Genomic DNA, 23812 nt, shown 5'->3' on the forward strand with positions numbered 1-23812 from the left:
TAACTTTTCTAGATTCGAAAAAATGTATTTTACAAATTGGAAAAATAAGAGAAACTTTTTAAATACCCCTTGTTAAATACTTTAAAAATTGTTTCAAACGTTCTTAATGTATTGTAAGAATGCTTAAGTGCTATCGGTAAAAGAAATTATTATATTAAGTCCTTTAGAAGTCTAACGAAACGTTCGTAAGAAAATTATATTCTACAATAGCATATTTGTGCTATTATTTTGAATAAGCCAATGAAATGTTATAAAAAACCATGTTTATACAAGAAAGTAAAATAATGCTGACGAACGCTGTTCATATTTTCTCTGTGTGGGCTATAAAAAAAATTGAGCGAAGGTGGTAAGGGGCTGGTGGGTGGTCAAAACGGTGGCACAAATTTGAAGCCACTTGAGTGGTCATTTACCCAAATTTAAGATTGAGAGTTAAGGCGAAGGTCGGACCCTAGAAGCAGTTTAATCCACTGCAGGCGTAACCAGTTCATGGTCAATTTTTAGGGCGCTTTAATTGTAACAATTTAGACTGCGTGACTTGGCTGTTTTCCCAGCTGCGAAATGGTGTGTGCGAAAACAAAACTGACAACGGAGATAAATGTATCCACTCGTGTGCACGGAGATTATATGGTCATGCGAGCTGCCACTGCAACTTGACCACTTACATCGGTAATTTATAGAGCCCGCCTTCTTGTTACGTTAGTGGTTTTCGGTGGTCCAATGGTCCAGTGGTTCAGTGGCTTACTGCGCGCGAAAGGAAAAGCCAAAGTAAACAAGTCAATTGCACTTTGAGCACATTTAGCATTTAATTAATGCTGCCTTTGTGAGTGAATTTAGGTACCCTAATAGCAGGCCCACGCAACTGCTCATTCATATTTATGAGTGCACTCGGCTAATTATCACCTTGCTGCTCTTGATAGAAGAGCATTATATTCAAATAGTGTTTGCCAACAATTGTGGCGCCCATCGTGGGGCCACTCCCTCCATATACTCCATTTCTATGTATCAACTCAAATACATTTAATAGATTAGTTGGGATTAAAGGCATGTATGTAACAGTTCTTTTAGATTGAGAAAAAAATCTATTTTTTTCCATTTTTGGCCGGCATAATTCTTTTGTATGTATTAACCTCTTTACTTTTTAGTAAGGTATAAATATTTCCTTTTTAAAAACCGAATAAGATAAAGTCCTTTTGTAAAAAAAAGTAATCTAAATTTGAAGAAATTAAAAAATTAAATCTCAACATCTAACATCTGTGTAACGGTTACTTCTCGCCATACATTTTTTAAAGGGCTTTCGTTAGACCGTATTCGATTGACGTCTCCTATCGATGGTCAAGATAGCGGCACCATTGCGGCGGGCACGACAGCCATCGATTATTTCTCTTGCATCCCTAGTCGTCCGCTCCAAAAATATTTCACGGAACCCAACTAAATGAAATAATCCACCTTAAATCGGGACTAAATCGACCCGGAGCGAATGCTAATTGGCTGCCAGTCAAACTGTGCGTTCGAGCGCAAGATAAAAAACGATAAATGGCCAAAAACCGGGCAGCTGTGCGTGGAGAAAAGTGAAAAGTGCTGTTAGCACAGCGAGTAGCGTGTGTGTATGTGTGTGTGTGTGCGTGCGAGTGCGGGTGTGCGTATGTGTGTGCGTGTCTTACGTTGCAAACAAAATTTCTTTACAATATTTTTGCATTTGATCGGCGGCCGCCGCGGCGTTCTATAACTTTTCCCCGATCCGTATAGCGCAGCATTGCCCGCAAATGTTGCTCCACCGATATGTGAGTGTTGCCTTCTGTGGCGTCGGGGGAGGAGGGGTGATTCTAGAAATCAGCATACCCAATTAAGCATCTTTAACCCATAGCCGTGCATAAGTTATCGCCACAATCATAACTGTTTACCTAGTGCGAGGGCCCCGATTTCTCTAGATGTTTGTTTTTGATTTTTAAAAATCAAATCTGTCGCCCGTATTGCCCAGTGACCTTCATAGCCGAGCAGCAACAAAATCAATAGTAATATAGTTTACGTTGCAACCACCCACCACCCCCCGGCCGTTTTTACATAATTATGGCCAAGTTCACGGGTTCATGCCTATAGCTATATGACTATTCAATTGGTTTTTGATTGGCTGCAGTAACGAGCGTGGGATTATGACATTATAAATTGCCTGATTGGATGGCACCGCATGTGATCAGGGTACCTTTTTGCAGGCAGGGACCGAAAAAATCTAAAAAAAAAAATAAAAGGGAAACAGCTGACCGAGGGTGAATCCAAAAGCTTTGCGGGCCAAGCTTTGGAAGTTATTAGCCGCTGGAAAAGATGGCACAGATACTCTGATACTGATGGCCATACATTCCCCCTTGAACTTCGGTATTTACCTGGCTATGAATCACACTACTCGGGTCCTCACATGTGTAGATTAGTAATTGATTATCAATCGCGGGCCCCTTATCGCTGGGAACCTGTTGTGATTGTGGCCAGTCGCCTGGCATTGCTCACCCCGATAGATTCTATTTGTACCTCCTGCAAAATGCCTGGTTCTAATGCCGTATCCATCTACCCCTTGCAGGATAATGAAAGATGCACGAATATGACGTAAATGAGCGCAAAGAGGAACCAGCCAGTCTTCCACCCACTCAAAACGAGACCTGTGACACGGTCAGCAACAGCCAGGATAAACCGCAGCAGCAGCAGGAGGATCTAGCCAAGCAGCAACAGCAAGAGCAACAGGAATCTCCTGAAAACAGCGAGAAAAGCCAGCTCCTGCAGGATCAACCCAATCAGCAGCAGGAGAAGCAGGATTTACTGTGCGAAACCAGCCAGGACCTACAGGATCAACCAGAACAACATCCAACCATCCTTTATCCCCTCGTAGTCTGCGATCAGGTGGCAGCTACTCAGTATATTGTAAAAGCGGAAACGCCGGACAGTTCACCTCTTAAGAAGCGACAACGTCGCGTATATGTCGCCGACTCCTCGCGCTGCTCCAGTCTTCGTTCGCGTCGGGAATCCACGACCCAGGACGCCCTCGAAGTTGGCCTAAAGCAGCCGGAAGTCGCACCACAACCAGCGCCTGTGCAGCCTCCATCGCCTACGCCCACAGAGTCCACTGAATACATACCACCAGGTAGGATTTGGCACGGATACAACCAAAACTACCAATGAGAACTGTCTGCTAGGCTTTACTGTAACCGCTTTAGACACCACTACATGCTTACAACAAATATTTAGATTAGCGCGGCTATAAAATTATATAATACCGCTGTGGCTACGTTTGTGCAGATAACTCTTTTTGATTATCACAAAGCTTTATAATCATTTTATACGCGCTACGATTCCCAGTTCGTATTCTACTTATTTTTTTGCCTTAAATTTGATGAATTGGTTTTTAAGATACTCAGAGAAAAAAGTTGGCAAGGCAATTCTCATTTAAAGTTTTACCATTAGTACTCTCCTACTAAAAAAAAATTCTTTCTTCCAGACCTCTTTAAGCCAGAGTTTTGGAACCGCGTCGAAGAGGCCCAGGAGCCAAAGCACGCAGGAAAGCGACGCCTTGCAGGGGGACTTAAACGGACGAGAGGCAACAAGCTTCTGCGAGAGATCGAGATCCATTCTCCGGAAACGGCGGCCGCAATCGCGGCAGCACAGGCTGAGCTCAACGCCACAGGGAAGTCGGGAGCAGCAGGAACACGGGCCAGCCGTAAAAGGACTAGCGCAATGTCATTGTACGATCGGCGATTCCAAACGACCACCGAAGAGCGTCGAGTGGCCAACGGATACGGAGGCAATGGTGCGCGATCGGGGAATGGCTCCACATCCAATGAGATCGAGTCCCAGGAGCTGCAAAGCCATCAGTATTACGGACCCAGCGGTGGCAGCAATACATCGGGAGTGGGCGCCGGCCTGAACGGCAGTGCGGCGGCCCTGAACCATGCCCCTTCGATGGGCACACTCTGCAACATTGGCAATAGTTGCTACCTTAACTCGGTGGTGTACACACTGCGCTTTGCCCCACACTTTCTGCATAGCCTGCACCACCTAATACAGGACCTGAACGTGGTGCAGCAGACCATCGCACGTCAGCAAACGGCTAGGTCGGCATCACTCGGCCGGAATGTGAGTGCCGTTCAGTTGGAGCATGCGCGAAGTTGGAGCAGCAAGGATCTGGCCACCAGTACGGATCAATATAGCGGTCTCAACGGCGGAGTAACTAGCGGAGGTGGTTCCGGCAAGACCACCCATCAGTCGGTGACGGAGAAACTCCATGAGCTGTATAACAATCTGCATGGGAACGAAATGGCCGACTCCACGGAGCCGTACCATGCGGATACGCTGCTGCACGCCATCCAGGACGTGAATGCCACCTTTGAAGGCAACCAGCAGCAGGATGCGCACGAGTTTCTCATGTGCGTGCTTAATTGCATCCGCGAGACGAACCAGTCGCTAATTAAGGCCATCGGCGAGTGTCCCGAGGTCATTGCAAATGGGTAAGTGCAATTTAAAAACAACATTCCATTAACCCGATACTAATTCAAAAATTGGTTCCATTTCCTCAGCTACATAGCCAACCCAGATGAGGTCGATACCGGAGATTCGGCGACTCCTGGGACTGACTCCGCTGCGTCACAGAACTCCAGCTCTGGCAATGGATCGCTGCCAACTAGTCAAATAACCACAACCAAAACGTCGTTCTTTTCCCGCAAATCAAAAAGAAAAGACGAGGTCAAGTCATCCAAGTCGACGCGCGTTCAGTCGCCGCTTAAGGACAATAGTCCGAACAGCCTGTTCTACCTGAACACAGTTGATCTCAGTGGCGCCAGCAGTACGAGCGGTAGTGTCAATGCCAGTACCAGCGTTGCTTCCCCGAGTGTTGCATTACCGACACTACCAGCGCCACAGGCCACAAAATACTCCAGTGATGACGAGATGAACTCGGCCACAGTGCTGAAAGACAAAATGCGGCTGGAGGACCGAATACGTGAGCTGAACCTCAATTTCTTTAGCTCCGACTTCGAGGGCATTGTGGTGCTGACCACCAAATGCCTAAGCTGCGAGACGATCACGCGGCAAAAGCAGGGCATGCTCGATATTTCTGTGCCTGTGCCAATCTCGGGGTACGACAATGCCGATCTGCAGGAGAAACCCAGCACCTATATACAGGTAAGTGGGCTAGAAAAAAACGAATTTACAATTTTTCTAAATTCTTACCGGTTTCAGAATTCGTGCATCACGAAGGAGTATTTCCGCGGCGAGAACAAATACAGCTGCAACCAGTGCACCGGCTACACCGAGGCCATAAGGTCCATCTCGTACGAGGTTCTGCCTCGGTTGCTGGTCATCCAGCTTAATCGTTTCTCTGGCGGCATGGAGAAGGTGAGTACGTATGTGCCCACCACCTTCACTCTGCCCTGTTTCTGCGCCACCTGCTGTGAGTTGGGCGAGGGCAATAAGCTGCACGTTTACAAGCTGTACAGCGTGATTACGCATGTGGGAGCCACACTGACGGTGGGTCACTACATCGCCTACACATGCTTTTTGGATCTGGCCAGTGACTACGTGAACTGTCCGAAGGATCGAAGAAATACGATGACGGGTTCACAAACGATGTCTTCGCAAACGACGGCCTCCAACGAGAATGCAGCTCCGAATAATGGAAGCAGTTCCGTGGCCAGCACACCAGTCATTGCGGCTGCCTCGGCGTTGGCCTCCTCGGGCAACATTTTGATGAAGAAGATGAAGTTCGGACGCAGCAAAGCCTCCAGCAGTGGGGATATGAGCAAGAATGTGAAGCAGGTGAATGGGACCAGCAGCAAGAACATCACCAATGGAATTGGAAAGCTGAGCATGAACACCACCTGCCAGGGGGTCAACTGCTGTGCCATGAGGCTCTGTTGCAGCCAGCAGACGAGCAGTAGTAACTCGGCCAGTTGCAGCGACTTTAGCGAGGAATCCCTGCAGAACGGAAGCAACAGCAATTTGAACTTTGGAGGATCCGGCACTGCCTATCCCACGGGTTACGGCAGTACGGGGCGGGGTGGTGTCAGAGCCAACTACGCCCACGGGGGCACAGATCCCATTTGGTACATGTGCGACGATGATAAGATCAAGGCCATGACCCAGCGGGAGTTCGAAGAGCTGTTATCGCCCACACGCAAGATCACAATAACTCCGTATTTGCTATTTTATGCCCGGTTCGATCTTCAGCCGCAGAAGTCCACGCCGCCGAAGCCGGGAACATCCTCTACGCCTCCGCCACCATCGGCACAGAGCTCCTGGTCAAACGACAACGTGCCCAGCGGCTCGCACAAGATTTGAGGTTTCACCCAACCCCTGAAACCCAGTGTAAAGCGGGGGAAGTGAATATTGATTGACAAAACCCACATCGGCATACTGATCGGATTGGAGATGTCTTTAGCCTAGAATAATAAGCAAAAGAAGAAGTCTGTTTGTTAAACAATGTAATCGTACTAAGCTCTATCGTTTATCTACATGCATAACTATTCATAAACTAACCAGTGGTTTGACTGAGGCCTCAATTCCAAACGCCCTTAGGCTCCCTCTTCCCATATCCGAAGATCATATAATTTTTGTTTTTATTCGTAGCAGTCAGTTCAGTCTGTTCAATCGATGCATTTGATTTTGGCATTATAATATTGTATTCTAATCGTTATTTAATAAACATACCATACCGAACGCGTCACTTTAAAAACACGAATTTAAAACGTTGAGATTGTTTGCTCCATTGAATGTAACTAACATTCGCAAGACGTTTTCGATATACTCGTACATAAATTAAAAGCGAAAGCAATAAATTTAACAAATCTTTGATTCAAAATAGTGCATGGCAGAACAAGCGAGTGTTGTAATAATAGTAATTATTATTAATAGTAATGAATAATCTCCAATATTCTCATAGGACATACATACCACGTTGCGTTGGCACCAGCGGTTGAGTTTTGTGTCTGGCAGGCGATGAAATCTGTAATAATTACAGTATACATATAGTAACTGGAATGGTTTATTGTAAACAATGAGCTAGACCTACGCAAAAACACACAAATATATACGAAGTGTTGAATAGTTGTTAAACTGATGACACACCTCAAAAGAGAAGAGTAATTGATTGAATCGAACGTAGCGGACAAACACAGATCAAGCGAACAACTGAGAATTGTTATGAAATTGATTGCATAGTTTATAAAAACGTTTTCATATGACAAGCTGCAACAAAACTTCATTCACTCACAAAACACACACCCACACACGATTGTAATGTAATATTGATAAATAATTGTAATAAAATTAAAATATCTGTAATAATTGTAATAGCACACTACTTACGCAATATTTTTAGTGGATTAGCCTTAGTTTTTCCATGCATTACATGACTCTAGCTTAGTTCAGTTCTATTTTTTCCAAGAGCGCTGCTATAGTGATATTAACATTTACAGAGCAAAGATTTGTGTACATTGTAATGTGTAAATTTTACATTTAACAACTGAAAATAACATTAACACTGATCAGCATAAGCAACCGATTCAGCAGTTCAATGAGACACATAAATTTGATTACGAAGCGGCTTTGTTGAGAGTGGACCGTTTGATTCCAATTATATTTATGTTTATTATTGATTAGCATTATAGAACATGCTTAACTAAATATACGAAATATACAACATACACATAATCGCGGGAGTCTAAATGGGAGTAGAGATTTACTCAATTATCCTTGTTTATAATGGACTATTATTTTAGTTTCTATATTAGCTTTTGAATTGCACTGGTGAACTTGTGATAGTTTCGCTCCTTCCATTGCACGTTTGTCAGAATTATCTCCAATGATTGTTTGGTGGCCTGTTCTACATCCTTCAGCTGCTCCTTAGACTTGCTGAGAAAGGTTTTGAACTCCATGTAGTCCTTTCGGGTGAAGATTTGATCGGAAAGCGGCGGCAGAAGCTCAGCCACATACTCGAATTGAGGATGGTAGCTGAAAAGGAAAGATTAAAGAAAAATACAATTTTTTAATTTTTTAAATTTTTATCATTATAATTATAAATCTACACTTACAACTTGGAGATGGAGACCACGTTGTCCATTAAATACTTCTTGGCCAACAGAAAGCCAATCTCATTGGTGGCAATTGACTGGAAGACCGAGGCTGAATCCTGTTTCCGAATCTCTCCCTTTGGGTCAAAGGTCATCTCCAAATACCGCTGCAGCTGCCACACCTCCGTCGAACAGGCCAGGGAATCCATTATTGTCTCCTTCTCGGTAGCCACATTCGCCTTCAGGTACCGCGTCCACAGGAACTCCCAATCCTCGTCAGTGCCACGTTTAATGGAACTGCAATACACAACGCTGCGAAAACTGATCGGCACTGGATTATTCTCGTCGGGATTAACCTCCGATTGCCACTTTCGGAAGTAGGACAGCGCCTGGGACTCGCAATCGGAAACCTGGTACGAGCACGCCCAGTTCGCCACCAGCGTCCTCAGGAGGATGTGATCCGGTGATTGGATCGAAGACTCCGTGTCGTTTATGCCATTAAGATGCTCATATATCGGGGTGATCAGCTCCTTTATGTAGACCTGTGGATATAATTGATCAGTAAGGGAAAATATCTTTGTCTGATAGTTACCTTTAGCGACTGAAAGTTCCCCATTTGTCGGAAAATGCCACTAATAATCTTAAGATTATCAAATGCCGATTTCCAGGGCAGAAGTTCCCGCTCCCTGTGCAAATAACTAATCACTTTTAGGGCCACCTCGTAGTCCTGCTCTCCCGTCCAGGCGAAGTACGAGACATCGTCTATAAGCTGAGCCCTATTCACCACATGGATGGTCTGGTACTCATCGCTGTTCAAAGTCTCGATCAGAAGCCTCCAGTTCTGAGCATCGTAGTTGACTTTGTAAGGGGATGACAGCTGGTTGTTGAAGATCACCCACTGATCTGGTCCAGGCAGATCCTTGATGATCTTGGGAATGCTTTCGCCAGTCCTGGTGCACTCCATCCACGCCTTGGGCGCCGTGTTGTTGAAGTCCCTTTCCTCCTGCGTGGTGTAGCTCAGTGGCACCCACCAGCATTCATCGCGATGTGCCCGTGATATATTGGTATTGAGAAGGTAGCGCTCCTGGGTGAGTTCAGCTGTTCCTGCCGTGTAGTCACGTCTCACATTGATCACGGGATATCTAAAGGTTTACCATTTATGCAATTCAATCTCAAAGCTTATATTCACATTTAAACCTACCCCGTTAGCAGAGTCCACGAGTCCATGATGGTCTTAATGGCGTAGTCCTTGGGAAGAGCACCAGTTTTATGGGCAGCTTCAGTAAGTGATTCCCAGAGATTTTCCTGTTCCGCGTTCTTATAGGCATACCTCTCGAGGTACGATTTAAGTCCCGTACGGAACGACTGCTCCCCCAGGAACAAGTGCATCATGCGAATAACTGAGGAGCCTTTCTCGTACGAGATCTCGTCGAAGCTCTCAGAAATTTGAGAGACCATTTCAATGGGTCTCGAGATGGGATGACTACTCTCCAGGGAGTCCTTTCGAAAAATGGCTAGCATGTTTGACACCGACTCCAGCTGCATGGATCGCCACTCCGGATGGACGTTCTCCAAGCCCAAACTGGCCACATAGGTGGCGAATCCCTCGTTGAGCCAGAGATCAGTCCACCATTTCATTGTGACCAGATTCCCGAACCACTGATGCGCCAACTCATGGGCAACTGTGTTCGCAAGCTCCTGTTTGTCTGCCTGCGAGGAATACTCGGCGGAGTACAGAAGGGCACCTTCCGTGTAGGTGACCAGGCCCCAGTTCTCCATGGCACCCGAACTGAAGTCGGGCACGGCGATCTGATCGACCTTGGGAAGCGGGAACTTTATGCCGAACAATTGCTCGTAATACTGGAGTACTCTCGGTCCAAAATCGGCGGCATAGTCACACTGAGCGATGGCGTTCGGCCTGGCCCAGGTGCGAAAGAGTGTCCCACTCGGCAAAGCTGATGACTTGTAGGAGAAATCGTTGATGCTATAGGCAACCAGGTAGGTGGACATTGGCAGTGACTCCTGGAACTCTGTCCACACGTAATCGGCAAGCGACTCACTGCAGGAAATAAGAAATTAATATTGAAATCAAGATATGGAAGTATCATTTACTGTGGCTTGGTTTCCCTCACGGGCATATTGCTGAGACCCGTGAACTTCTTGTGATAGCCCAGGGTGATCACAAAGGGTGCCTTATAGCCGGGTTCATCGAAGCAGGGAAACGCCAATCGAGCCGAGGCCGGCTCAAATTGGGTAATGGAGATCCACCTGGAAAATGAAAATGACTCGATTGAATATATCTCCCTATAACAAACCCAAATCCCGTTCCTTACCTCGTCTCATTGGCCACAGGGTCCACGTAGGAGCTTCGATAGTAGCCCGCCAGTTGCTCCTGTAACTGGGCTGAGAAGGGCAAATGCAACTCGTACACTTGGCCAGCAAAAAGTTCTTGGCAGGTGTTGAGAATGTAAAAGTCGTGGTTGGGATTAACTTCTGTGAAGGTTATGCAGTTATCAGGACTTCCCTCGCCTCCTATTTGGCGAAGAGTGATCTGCGACTCGTCGATTTTCAGATCCTTCGAGTGGAGCGTTATGTTTTTGGTGTTTTGCAGGGTTTCGATTTGAATTTTTACACTTCCATTAAAGCGAAGATCCTCCACATTTTCCAGAATTGTGAGGATGCGCAAGTCGTACTTTTGGGGTCGAAGAGCCGTCGGTAGGCGGAAGTAGTCGTAGCTGGAATCAGCCCTTGCTAGACTTAGGCTAAGTGCCACACATAGTACCAGGAGCCAACTCATGGTCGAATCTGATAGTGACATACTGTATATAATAAAGAAATAGTTTAATTTAATTATAATTTATGAAAGCTGTTGTATAGTTATTTCCAGCTACTTTCTGCTTTCATGACTACCAAAAGACAAGAATATATTACAACAACTATAAATTCAAAACTAGTTTTCCCATGGCTGCGGTCAATAAACTCAAATGGCTGGGAAAGCAAAACGGTTGACATTATTAAGAGATAGTATTGGCCCGAGTAAAATTCATAGTAGTATTCTTATCACCATGAACGAAACAAGCATGTGAAATTACGAAATTCTTATCAGAAAACAAATCCGTTCATTTTAGAATATGACGACTTCAGCATAATACAAAATGATGATGAAAAAAAAATCGAAATTACTAAGAATTAATCAAAACTAACTGGCTTGAAAGGTCACAATCAGATTTTAATAAGCCCTTTCTGCTCAATAATTACTTTTGTGAAGTCGAACTAGTAGTACGTAGTATAAAATTTAAGTGAAATAAGAGCCGCTACTTCCTTTTTATAATACCACATTTACCAAAATCACATTTTGCCAAAAACACACTCTGTTTCATTAACTCTCTCAAACTAATTAATTGTTGATCCATATGGTTTTTAATTTTTTACTGGATAATTTGAGCTCTAACACGTGCCTTGACTTACACCTCTAATCACAACGGAGAGCCACGACCTACTGCTGCGAATTCGACGATGAAACTGAATTAAAATGCTGTAGAGAACCTTCGTTTGGGAGAGTAAATACTAGTAGAGAACAACTCAATGTTTTGTGAATATGTCTATGAAATTATAAAAGAGCAAACCTTACTTTAATCTACAATACTCATTCATTTCTAAGGCAGGCCAGTACTATTAAAAACAGGATTGCCAATAGAAATTATTTATGTACGTGATATGAATGAGTTTTAATTTATTTTTCTGACAATTTGGCAGATCAATTTACAGGCCACTCCGATTCTGACCCACATAACTGATTAACACATATTGATGATGTTAGCATTTCTTTTTTTAGACTTAAACAATTTTATTTGTGAGGCAGTAAAAAATTAAAAGACATTATCAATTCGTGCGATTCGGAATAGTTTATAGGAGTTTCTTGATAGCCCGGGTAAATTGCTCATAATTTCGCTCCTTCCACTGGACATTGGTCAGCATTACCTCCAACGCCCGTTGAATCGCCTCCTCCGAACCCTTAAAAGACCCTTTCGAGTTGATCACAAATTCTTTGAACTCATTGTAGTCCTTTCGACTAAAGACCTGTTTTTCAAGGGGTTCTAGGAGACGAGTCAAACTTCTGGTCAGTTGATGGTAGCTAAAAAACATAATACGATTATTTAAAAAGGTTATAAACCAAACTAATGCAATTATACTTACAAATTGTTTATAAACTCCACATTATCCATAAAGTACTTTTTGGCCAATAGGAAGCCGAGTTCTGTTTTGGCCACCGCCTGGAAGGCCCATTTGGAGTCCTGCTTGCGAACTTCCTCCTTGGGGTGAAAGATCAGCTCCAGATAACGCTGCAGCAGCCACACCTCCCTCGAACAACCCAAAGCCGTCAGGATGGTCTTCTTTTCGGCTGCCACATTCGAATTCTTGTACCGCGTCCACAGGAACTCCCAGTCAGCATCGGATCCTACCTTTATCAAGGTGCAGTAAACAGTATTACGCACGTTGATCGGAACCGGGTTCTTCTCATCGGGATCAGCCTCCGATCTCCAGTTGCGGTAGTAGGCCAAGGCCTGGGGCACACAATCTGCCACCTGGTACTGACAGGCCCAGTCGACCACCATCGACTTCAGGAGGATCTGATCTTGCTGTTGGATCGAACTAAATGTGTCGTTGATGCCGTTCAGGTGTTTGTAAACAGGTGTGATTAGCTGTTTCACAAAATTCTGAAAACAAGAGGTCTTAATATATCCCGAACCTCCACTAAATTCCCATGGACCTCACCCTAAAGAACTCGAAGTTGGGTGTTTGGCGGACAATGCGGTTCAGCAACTTGAGATTCTCGAAGGCCGACTTCCAAGGCAAAAGCTCCCGTTCCTGGTGCAAATATTTGATCAATTGTAACGCGATCTCGTAGTCCTGCTCCCCTGTCCAAGCTAGGTACAGGACATCGTCTATAAGCTGGGCCCTATTGATCACGTGAATGCTCTGGAACCCTTCGCCATTTAGGGTCTCGATAAGTAGCTTCCAGTTTTGGGCATCGTAATTGACCTTATAGGGCGATGATAAAAGATTGTTGAACATCACCCACTGATCGGGCCCTGGTAGATCTTCGATTGTCTTGACAGGACTCTCGCCAGTCCTGCTGCACTCCATCCAGGCTTTGGGCGACGTGTTGTTAAAGTCCTTCTCCTCCTGAGTGGTATAGCTCAGTGGCACCCACCAACATTCCTTCCCGGTTCTAGATAATTCGGTATTCAGAAGGTAGCGTTCCTGACTGATCTCCGCAGTCTTTGCCGCGTAGTCTCGGGTTACATTAAGCACGGGATATCTATAAGTTGGTTAAATAAAGCAAACCCAAATATGCTTTCTTAAGACGTTTACACTTACCCGGTTTGTAGAGTCCAGGAGTCCATGATGGTCTTTATGTCATAATCCCTTGGCAGAGAACCAGTTTTGTGAGCAGCTTGAGTAAGTGACTCCCACAGATTGTCCTGTTCCGCGTTCTTATAAGCATACCTCTCCAGATACGATTTGAGACCCATGCGGAACGACTCCTCCCCCAGGAACAAGTGCATCATTCGCAGAACCGATGATCCTTTCTCGTACGAGATCTCATCGAAGCTCTCAGAAATCTGCGTTACTCTTTCTATGGGTCTCGAAATGGGATGACTTCCTTCTAGGGCGTCCTTTCGAAAGATGGCAAGCAAGTTGGACAACGATTCTAGTTCCATTGAACGCCACTCCGGATGGATGTGTTCCACGCACAGAGTAGCTAAATAGGTGGCCACACCCTCTTTAAGCCAGAGATCGGTCCACCACTTCATGGTTACGAGATTTCCGAACCACTGGTGGGCCAACTCATGAGCCACTATATTGGAAAGTTCTTGTTTATCCTTAAGTGAGGAAAACTCACTGGAGTACAGAAGGGCAGTTTCTCTGTAAGTAACCAAGCCCCAGTTTTCCATGGCACCAATATTAAAGTCGGGCACGGCGAACTGATCGACCTTCGGGAGCGGGAACTTTATGCCGAACAGTTGCTCGTAGTATTCGAGAACTTTGGGTCCAAACTCCGAGGCATAATCACACTGATCGATGGCATTGGGTCTTGCCCAGGTGCGGAAAAGAGCGCCATTTGGCTGGGTGGACGGTTTGTGGGAGAAATCATTGACGGAATACGCCACCAAGTAGGTTGAGATCGGCACCGACTCTTGGAATTCCGTCCAAATGTAATCGCGAATCGACTCACTGCAAGACAGAAAAAGTCGAATTAATATATATAAATCCTTGTTAAAGTAAAATGAAATGTACTGAGGCTTGGTTTTCTTCACGGGCATGTTGCTGAGACCCGTGAACTTCTTGTGATAGCCCAGGGTGATCGCAAAGGGTGCCTTATAGCCGGGTTCATCGAAGCAGGGAAAGGCCAATCGAGCTGAAGCTGGCTCAAAATGAGTAATGGAGATCCATCTGAAAGAAAAGCTGAGCGCATTAAAACAAAAAGAAAACCCCAATTCGATTTGTTATTATCCACCTCGTTTCGTTGGCCAAAGGGTCAACATAAGAACTTCTGTAATATCCCTCCAGTTGATCGTTTAATTTGGCCCAAAAGGGCAAATTCAACTCATACACTTGGCCAGCCAAAAGTTCCTGGCAGGTGTTTAGGATATAAAAGTCGTGGGTGGGATTCACCTCCGTGGAGGTCACGCAGTTATCCTTTTTCCCCTCTCCGCTGATTTGTCGAAGAGTGATCTGGGACTCATCGATAGACAGATGCTTCGAGTGCAAAGTTATGTTTTTGGTGTTCTCCAGTGCTTCTATCTGAATTTTCACATTTCCGCCAAAGTGAAAATCCTCCACATTTTCCAGAATTGTGAGGATGCGCAAGTCATACTTCTGGGGTCGCAGAGCTGACGGCAGGCGATAATAATTATAGCTGGCATTGGCTGTCGCTAACCATAAGCCAAGAAGAAGTAGCACACTCCAATTCATTTTCTTTCTGTTGATAAAGAATTGTAAGTCCATTAAACTAAAAGAACTTTAAAATGTAACACTTAATCTAAGAGATAACCTGTATGCTTTGTGATGAGAAAGATAATGTGATCTGATAACAAAACACTCATCGGAGGGAAGAATAATAAATAACCAGATCAATAAACAGTAAAAATTAATACAATAACCACACATATCGATGAATCTTTATCATATCATATAAAATGCTATTAAATAAAGCACCGCAGCTTATGCAATGAGGCTTAGCACAATAATCAATTAATTTGTCGGCACATTGTGGATCGGTTTGGGATTTTTTCGTTATCTTAGGGCGCGATTTAAACTTGTACAAATTATTTATATGTACATACCTCTGATCGCAACGGAATCTAAAGTCCGAATGATGCTTATAGGAACATGGGGTTGAACATATATTAACAATTTCTGAGCGCGTTCTTTCAATACTCAAAGAGAGTTGAGCACTCTCTCTCAGAGTGTTATAATCTCTGTTTGGGCTCATGAATAAGCATAAGTTAGGTTGCTCCCCAATCAGAAATAAAGGCTTTATTATATATTTCTATATCAAGTAGTATTAGGTGCTTTATTTAAAACTTTAAATATTCATTAGCCAGGTCAACGTATTGTCTATAAATGATTTAGAACGCAGCGGGAGAATTGCTGGTAATTTCGCTCCATCCACTGAACATTGGTCTGCATTGCCTCCAAACTCTGCTGAATCGCCTGATGAACAACTTGCAGGGACTTTTCCTCATTTTTAACAAATTCCCTGAATTCCTTTAAGTCACTCGCTGTGATAACTTGCTCGGAAATAGCTGGCAAAAGTCGAGACATGCTCCTTGTCTGGGGATGATAGCTAAAAAATATAATTTTTAGTCTGATTAAAAAAAAAAATGAATTCATAACTTACTACTTAAGGATAAAGTCCACATTGTTGATTAGGTACTTCTTGGCCAGGAGGAAGCCCACTTCACTGGAGGCTACTGCTTGGAAGCTTAGCGAGGAGTCCTGAGTACGAATTGCTCCTTTGGGGTCAAACGCCGCCTCCAGGTAGTGCTGCAATATCCAAACTTCTCTAGAGCAACCAAGACTACTCAAAATGGTCTGCTTTTCGGATCCCACATTAGAGTTCTTATAGCGCGACCAGAGGAAATCCCATTCCTCATCAGTACCGTACTTTATTACGGAGCAGTACACGGTGCTACGAAAGTTGACCGGAATCGGGTTGTTCTCGTCGGGATTGGGCTCAGATTGCCAACTGCGGAAATAGGACTGTGCACGGGGTACACAATCGGACACCTGGTACTGACACGCCCAATCGACCACCACCGTCTTCAGAAGGATCTGATCCTCCTGCAGGATCGAGCCAAATGTGTCGTTCATCCCGTTCAGGTGTTCGTAGATTGGACTTAAGAGCTTTTTCATGTAGCGCTAAAATATTGGGGGATGTCATAAGAGAGTTGGGATGCCAAAGGAAGGTGCTTTCACCTACCTTAAAGAACACAAAGTTCGGAGTTTGCCGGAGAATGCGATTCAACAACTTGAGATTGTTGAAGGCCGATCTCCAGGGAAGAAGATCCCGCTCCCTTTGCAGATAGTCGGTCACCTGGAGTGCGGTCTCGTAGTCCTGCTCCCCTGTCCAAGCTAGGTACAGGATATCGTCTATAAGCTGTGCCCTGTTGATCACGTGAATACTCTGGAACTCCTCGCTGTTCAAAGTCTGGATCAGAAGTTTCCAATTCTGAGTATCATAGTTCACTTTGTATGGCGTCGACAGCTGGTTGTTAAAGATCACCCACTGATCGGGACCAGGAATATCCTGGATGGTCTTGGGAACGCTTTCGCCAGTCCTGGTGCACTCCATCCAGGCCTTGGGCGCCGTATTACCAAAGTCCTTCTCATTCTGGGTCGTGTAGCTCAGTGGGATCCACCAACATTTACCGTGCTCAGCTCGAGATATTGCAGTGTCCCGGAGGTATCGTTCTTGACTGAGCTTAGCAGTATTTGCCGAATAGTCACGGGTTACATTGACCAAGGGATACCTGAGAGGAAAACAAATACCAGATTAAGTGCTGAAAAAGGTTTTACGACTGCAGAAGGACCTACCCGGTTTGCAGAGTCCACGAGTCCATAATTGTCTTGATGTCATAGTCACTCGGTAATGCTCCACTTTCATGTGCAGCTTGAGTGAGGGACTCCCAAAGATTATCCTGTTCGGCGTTCTTGTAGGCATATAGCTGTAGATACGATTTGAGGCCGGATCGAAATGAATCTTCTCCCAGAAACAAGTGCATCATGCGCAGCACACAAGATCCCTTCTGGTACGAGATCTCATCGAAGCTTTCAGTGATCTGCGACACCATTTCAATGGGCCTCGATATTGGGTGACTGTTCACCAAAGCATCCAGTCGAAAAGAGGTCATCAAAGCGGAGAGAGCACTTCTGTCCTTTGAATGCCAATCGGGATAGATGTGCTCCACACCCAAGCTGCCGACATAAGTGGCGAATCCCTCGTTGAGCCAGAGATCAGTCCACCACTTCATGGTGACTAGATTGCCAAACCACTGATGAGCCAACTCATGGGCCACCACATAGGCCAGCAACTGCTTGTCCGCCAGAGAGGAACGACCCGGAGAGAAAAGGAGTCGGGACTCCCTAAAGGTCACCAGACCCCAGTTCTCCATGGCATTGTAACTCAAGTCGGGCACTGCAAACTGGTCGATCTTCGGAAGCGGAAATTTAATGTCGAAGAACTCATCGTAGTACTGCAGAACATTGGGTCCAAACTCAGCCGCAAAATCGCACTGATTTATGGCATTGGAACGGGCCCAGGTACGGAACTCGACGCTAGTTGGTAAAGTTGATAGCTTGTTGGAGAAATCATTAACGGAATATGCAACCAGGTAGGTAGACATCGGCACCGACTCCTCGAACTCCGTCCAAATGTAATCGGGAAGGGTCTCACTGTGAGGAGGTAATATTAGCAAGTAAATATATAGTACAGAAAATAAAACTTACTGTGGCTTGGTTTCCTTTACGGGCATATTGCTCAGGCCCGTGTAGTTTTTGTGATAACCCAATGTTACTACAAAGGTCGCCTTGTATCCAGGCTCATCAAAGCAGGGGAAGGCCAACCGTGCCGAGGCCGGTGCGAATTGGGTAATAGATATCCATCTGCAAATCATAATGGCAAGAATATAATATGTATATTGCCTTATTTATATCAAACCTCTTTTCGTTGGTCGCAGGATCCAAGTAGGAACTGCGGTAGTAGCCCTCAAGTTGTCGGTTCAACTCAGCCGAGAAGGGTAACTTAAGTTCATAGCTATGGCCAGCCAACAACTCCTGGCAGGTCTTAAGGATATAGAAGTCATGGGTGGGATTCACCGATGTGGAGGTCACGCAGTTGTCCAGACCCCCTTCACCCTCAATTTCCCGAAGAGTGATCTCAGTCTCATTGATGATCAGATTCTTTGAGTGCAATGTGATGTTACTGGTGGTTTCTAGAGCTTCTATTAGAATTTTTGCAGTTCCGTTAAAACGAAGATCCTCCGGATTTTCCAGTTGGGTTAGAATACTCAAGTGATACATTTGAGGTCGCAGAGATGCGGGAAGTCGATAGTAGTTATAACTGGATTCTGATTTGGCCATAGCTAGGCACAGCCAAAGGCAAACCACTAAAAGAGAGTACCTTTCCATTCTCGAATCTAAGGATGAGAACATATTTTCATTTTCCAATAAAAGCAAAGGTAAATGGTGCATCTTTCTGTATTAGTCAACAATTAATTTTCACTTTAGTTTAATGTTCAGTTCTCCTTACGTAAAATGGCTTGTCATTATAAATTACTCTTATCAAATAACAAGACCACTGAACTATAGCACTTATGAACTAGAAATAAATCAGGGAATGAACTAAATAGGGAGTGAAAATTAATTATTTATGCAACTCTAGTTGGATATCATTATTTGGCTGATTTATCAAGTTCTATATTTACAACTTTAAAGAGTTCTTGAAGCCAGTGCTTGTCCGCTATACCTCTGAACACAACGGAGACGAAAACGGAATGAAGCTAGTTTATAGATCAAGATGAAAATAATATAAGTAACGAGATGCTTTCGGAGCGCCCTGCTTGAAGAAGAATGAGAGATTAACTCAGAGATCTGAAAGTTTATATTTTATAACCGGCTCTCTCTCTCTCTCTCTGCCTTTCACTCTTTTCTTGTTTCACAGTTTAAGATTTAAAAGCTTTCTATGCAGAACGAGTGCCTTAAACAGCTCTTTTTTAAACATTAACTTACTTTGAAACAAAATTAAATCTTACTTAGACATCCCCACATCAAAAACCACAGTATATCTTTTTGAACTACGTATATAATATAATACTATAGAACATTGTTTATTAACAAGGGGTTTTAGGGGATTTTAGACAATCTACAAGTGCTGCTGTATGGAGACCGAAAACTGGTGATAGTTTCGTTTCATCCACTGCACATTGGTCAGCATGATCTCCAAGCTCTGCTGGATCGCCTGATTAAGGCCCTTCAGGTACTGTCGAGAATTGGTGACAAAGGCTCTAAACCCATTCAGGTCACTCGTCGTGATGATTTGCTCGGAAATTTGCGAGAAAAGTCGAGACATGCTCCTTGTCTGGGGATAATAGCTGAAAGACACAATCTTAATAATACCATTTCGTTTTTTATAATAACAGAACTTACTACTTGTGAATAAGATCCACATTATCTGTTAAGTACTTCTTGGCCAACAGGACTCCGGCTTCCCGTGAGGCCACTGACTGGAAAGTAAGCGAGGAATCCTGCTTGCGAATGCCTCCCTTGGGATTGAAGGACCTTTCCAGATAGCGCTGCAATATCCAAACTTCTCTCGAGCAACCAAGGGTGCTCAAAATGGTCTGCTTCTCGGATCCCACATTGGAGTTCTTGTATCGCGCCCAAAGGAACTCCCAATCCTCATCAGTGCCGTACTTTATTGCCGCGCAGTACACAGCGCTGCGAAAGTTGACCGGAATCGGGTTGTTCTCGTCGGGATTGGGCTCGGATTGCCAACTGCGGAAGTGGGACCGTGCCCGGGGTACGCAATCGGACACCTGGTACTGGCATGCCCAATCGACCACCGTCGTTTTCAGCAGAATCTGGTCCTGATGCTGAAGCGAGCTGAATGTGTCGTTTATGCCGTTCAGGTCTTCGTAGATTGGACTTAATAGCTTCTTGATGTAGCGCTGATAAATTGGGGGATGTCAAAACAGAGTTGGGATGCCAAAAAAAAGGGGCTTTACCTACCTTAAAGAACACAAAGTTCGGAGTTTGCCGGAGAATGCGATTCAGCAACTTGAGATTGTTAAAGGCCGATCTCCAGGGAAGCAGATCCCGCTCCCTTTGCAGATAGTCGGTCACCTGGAGTGCGGTCTCGTAGTCCTGTTCCCCCGTCCAAGCGAAGTACAGGACATCGTCTATAAGCTGGGCTCTATTCATAACGTGAATTTTCCTGAAATCCTCGCTGTTCAAAGTCTTGATCAAAAGTTTCCAATTCTGAGTATCGTAGTTCACTTTGTATGGTGTCGACAGCTGGTTGTTAAATATCACCCACTGATCGGGTCCAGGGAGATCCTGTATGGACTTGGGAATGCTCTCGCCAGTCCTGGTGCACTCCATCCAAGCCTTGGGCGCCGTATTACCAAAGTCCTTCTCATTCTGGGTCGTGAAGCTCAGTGGTATCCACCAACATCCAACACACTGGGCTCGAGATATCTCGGTATTCCTCAAATAACGTTCCTGGCTGAGCTTGGCTGTTCCTGCCGTATAATCACGGGTCACATTGACCATGGGATAACTGAAATTAATAAGATAAGTTTATAGTAAGGTTAACAATAATTTTGAACTATATTGAGTACCCACCCGGTTTGCAAAGTCCACGAGTCCATAATGGTCTTGATTTCATAGTTTGTGGGCAGTGCTCCAGTTTTATGTGCAGCTTGAGTGAGGGACTCCCAAAGATTATCCTGTTCGGCATTCTTGTAGGTGTACAACTGCAGATACGACTTCACTCCGGATCGGAAGGCGTCTTCGCCCATGAACAAATGCATCATACGCAGCACACTAGATCCCTTCTGGTACGAGATAGAGTCGAAGCTCTCTTCTATCTCCGTTACCATTTGAATGGGCCTCGATATTGGGTGACTACTAATCAAAGAGTCCAGACGGAAGGCGGTCACAATTGCGTACAATGAACCCCTGTCTTTTGAATTCCACTCCGGGTGGATGTCCTCCACTCCCAAACTGGCCACATAAGTGGCGAATCCCTCGTTAAGCCAGAGGTCCGTCCACCACTTCATCGTGACCAGATTTCCGAACCACTGATGGGCCAGCTCATGAGCTATGACAATCGCAAGGTCCTGCTTGTCCGCCAGGGAGGAGTGGTTCTCCGAGAAGAGAAGTGTGGACTCTCTATAATTCACCAGGCCCCAGTTCTCCATGGCACCGGCACTGAAATCGGGAACAGCCATCTGATCGATCTTGGGGAGGGGGTACTTTATGCCGAAGAACTGCTCATAGTATTGCAGTACTCTGGGTCCAAACTCGGCGGCAAAGTCACACTGGTCGATGGCATTGGGTCTGGCCCAGGTGCGGAACAGAGCGCCATTTGGAAGAGTCGAAGGCTTGTTGGCAAAATCGTTAACGGAATATGCCACCAGGTAAGTGGACATGGGCACTGACTCTTCGAAGTAGGTCCATATGTAGTCGGGAAGGTATTCACTGTAGTAAGGAAACGCGTGTTTGACCCTATTAAATATATTTTAAAGTAAGAAAGACTTACTGGGGCTTTGTTTCCTTTACAGGCATATTGCTAAGACCCGTGAACTTCTTGTGATAGCCCAATGTGACCACAAAGGAGGCCTTGTAAGCTGGCTCATCGAAGCAGGGAAAGGCCTTTCGAGCCGAAGCCGGTTCAAATTGGGTGGCAGACAACCATCTAAAAATGTGCCAAAATTATCAGATCGATCGATATTGAATCTATAAGCAAAGAACTCACCGCGTAACGTTAGCATCGGGATCTATGTAAGAACTGCGATAGTAGCCAATAAGTTGTCGACTTAAATCTGCCGAGAAGGGCAAGCTCAGCTTGTAAACATTTCCTGCCAAGAGTTCCTCACAGGTGTTAAGAATATAGAAGTCGTGGACGGGGTTCACTGATGTGGAGGACACACAGATATCCCTAGTTCCTTTTCCGCTGATGAGTCGAAGAGTTATCTCTGAGTCATCGATGGTTAGATTCTTCGAGTGCAGCGTTATGTTCCTGGTATTTTCCAGGGCTTCAATAACGATTTTCACAGTTCCGGTAAAGCGAAGTTCATCTGGATTGTCCAGCAATGTTAGGATACGCAAATAATACTTTTGAGGCTTCAAAGACGTTGGCAAACGATAGTAGTTATAACCAGACACTGAGTTGGCCGTGGATGCACATAAACCCTGGCCGATTGCCAGCACAAAGAACAGAAACCACTTCATAACCAATTCTAAAGGAAAAAGTAAATAATATTTATAGTTCAAGCGTAACGAAGTGAACTATTTACAGAAAATTTGGTTCGACACCCACATAAGTGATTTATATTATGGAAAATAAATGAAAGTATAAAGCAAAAATGTACTATCAAATCTATTTTAAAAATTAACGGAGTTTAACGAACTAAAATTATTATCGCATATGAGCGAAAAGTGTCTTTACTTATGAGAAAAGTAAGCAGTATTAAAGGGTATTTTCACATTTAGCTATCAAAAACACTGTTTATTCATGTGGCTAATCAACATCATTATCATAAACTAAAATCTATTGAACTCGTGAGCTTAGTCTTGAACCGGATCGTTATAGTTAATCAGAATTTTAAGAGTTAATTAATTGTTTTAAACGTAAGCAATTATTATTCTTTGTGGCACTAATGTTATTATATTTTGTATAGCATATTTGTTGCAATTATTGTTCTAATTAACACTTATAATGCTTTACAGCAAAATGTGATAATGGGAAATTGCTGAGGCACTGTAAAAGTTGTAGATCAAAGTTCAGAATTCGCGACTGGCTAATTAAAAGTGATTTCTTTGAATGCATAGGTATAATTTCAGGTTTTTGGCTGTACGTTAAGAACAAGTTTTTAAGTGAATTTGTACTACATTGTGATTTCGCAACTTATTTGTTTATTTAGAAGAAAAAACCAAACCAAAACCGAAAGCAGCAAGCGGCACTACTGAACTCACCAGAGGACGGTGACCGAATGCGGCTATTTGAAGATCGAACAGAGTATACAATTCTGGAGAGCACTGTTTTCAGAGAAACATGGAAAAATGAGAGGTTGTCTTGGGCGCAGAGAATAAATATCAGCTACAATACAAAACTGGGCTTACCCGGCGTATGCGTAATCTGAAGACCCATAGCTCACAGTAGTTTTAATTAAGAGATATGAATAAGGTTTGTGAAATATATAGACAAATATGTGAAACAAATAAGGTTAATTTATTATTACTACCCGCAAGTGCAGAGTATTTTTAAAATGCTTACTGGGTTGTGTCGATGGATCGGTTAAAATTAGTTCTGGCAGTCAGGCAAATTATAGTTCACTTCTATGGTATATTAGAAAGTGTATTTTACCATAACAAATTAAATAAATAATATTTAAACAGGTCGTTGAACTAAATTAACTTTTTTCCATATTATTTTAAAGTTATTGAATATATCATCATCAATTTTTGATTAACCC

The 23812-nt window shown here is 44.2% G+C and overlaps 5 protein-coding genes across 9 annotated transcripts; 1 reads left to right on the forward strand and 4 right to left on the reverse strand.

Moving 5' to 3' along the window:
- The first annotated feature begins 1378 nt into the window (after nt 1-1378).
- LOC108026235 (ubiquitin carboxyl-terminal hydrolase 1) lies at nt 1379-7686 on the forward strand. The gene is made up of 5 exons (XM_017097070.3): nt 1379-1781; nt 2570-3127; nt 3482-4487; nt 4557-5160; nt 5218-7686. The coding sequence occupies exons 2-5, from the start codon at nt 2581-2583 to the stop codon at nt 6313-6315; spliced, it is 3255 nt and encodes a 1084-aa protein (XP_016952559.1). The 5' UTR covers nt 1379-1781; nt 2570-2580; the 3' UTR covers nt 6316-7686.
- On the reverse strand, nt 7581-11558 carry LOC108026236 (aminopeptidase Ey). Of its 3 annotated transcripts, none has more exons than XM_017097071.3 (7): nt 11514-11558; nt 10379-10864; nt 10158-10313; nt 9247-10104; nt 8638-9187; nt 8067-8587; nt 7581-7986 (listed from the first exon to the last, which is right to left on the reverse strand). In XM_017097071.3, exons 2-7 carry the CDS (start codon nt 10861-10863, stop codon nt 7758-7760), a joined length of 2799 nt encoding a protein of 932 aa, XP_016952560.1. In that variant the 5' UTR covers nt 10864; nt 11514-11558; the 3' UTR covers nt 7581-7757. The 3 variants fall into 3 exon arrangements, with proteins under 3 accessions (XP_016952560.1, XP_050745480.1, XP_043951480.1); XM_050889523.1 differs by having other exon boundaries at nt 11504-11527; XM_044095545.2 differs by lacking the exon at nt 11514-11558 and adding an exon at nt 11389-11437.
- Nucleotides 11559-11859: 301 nt separating this feature from the next.
- On the reverse strand, nt 11860-15415 carry LOC108026440 (aminopeptidase N). The gene is made up of 7 exons (XM_017097377.3): nt 15398-15415; nt 14569-15033; nt 14349-14504; nt 13428-14285; nt 12822-13368; nt 12243-12763; nt 11860-12180 (listed from the first exon to the last, which is right to left on the reverse strand). The coding sequence occupies exons 2-7, from the start codon at nt 15024-15026 to the stop codon at nt 11952-11954; spliced, it is 2769 nt and encodes a 922-aa protein (XP_016952866.1). The 5' UTR covers nt 15027-15033; nt 15398-15415; the 3' UTR covers nt 11860-11951.
- A 184-nt stretch (nt 15416-15599) lies between these two features.
- On the reverse strand, nt 15600-19162 carry LOC108026352 (aminopeptidase N). Of its 2 annotated transcripts, none has more exons than XM_017097259.3 (7): nt 19081-19162; nt 18274-18751; nt 18063-18218; nt 17151-18008; nt 16537-17086; nt 15955-16475; nt 15600-15900 (listed from the first exon to the last, which is right to left on the reverse strand). In XM_017097259.3, the coding sequence occupies exons 2-7, from the start codon at nt 18741-18743 to the stop codon at nt 15672-15674; spliced, it is 2784 nt and encodes a 927-aa protein (XP_016952748.1). In that variant the 5' UTR covers nt 18744-18751; nt 19081-19162; the 3' UTR covers nt 15600-15671. The 2 variants fall into 2 exon arrangements, with proteins under 2 accessions (XP_016952748.1, XP_043950757.1); XM_044094822.2 differs by having other exon boundaries at nt 19040-19106.
- Nucleotides 19163-19398: 236 nt separating this feature from the next.
- On the reverse strand, nt 19399-23568 carry LOC108026351 (aminopeptidase N). 2 transcript variants are annotated; one of them, XM_017097257.3, is made up of 8 exons: nt 23460-23568; nt 23313-23375; nt 22093-22576; nt 21877-22032; nt 20958-21815; nt 20343-20892; nt 19761-20281; nt 19399-19705 (listed from the first exon to the last, which is right to left on the reverse strand). In XM_017097257.3, the coding sequence occupies exons 1-8, from the start codon at nt 23485-23487 to the stop codon at nt 19477-19479; spliced, it is 2889 nt and encodes a 962-aa protein (XP_016952746.3). In that variant the 5' UTR covers nt 23488-23568; the 3' UTR covers nt 19399-19476. The 2 variants fall into 2 exon arrangements, with proteins under 2 accessions (XP_016952746.3, XP_050744358.1); XM_050888401.1 differs by lacking the exon at nt 23313-23375 and having other exon boundaries at nt 23460-23558.
- Nucleotides 23569-23812: the final 244 nt, after the last annotated feature.

Source organism: Drosophila biarmipes, chromosome 3R (assembly GCF_025231255.1).
Source record: "Drosophila biarmipes strain raj3 chromosome 3R, RU_DBia_V1.1, whole genome shotgun sequence".
In the NCBI taxonomy this organism is placed as follows: Eukaryota; Metazoa; Arthropoda; class Insecta; order Diptera; family Drosophilidae; genus Drosophila; species Drosophila biarmipes.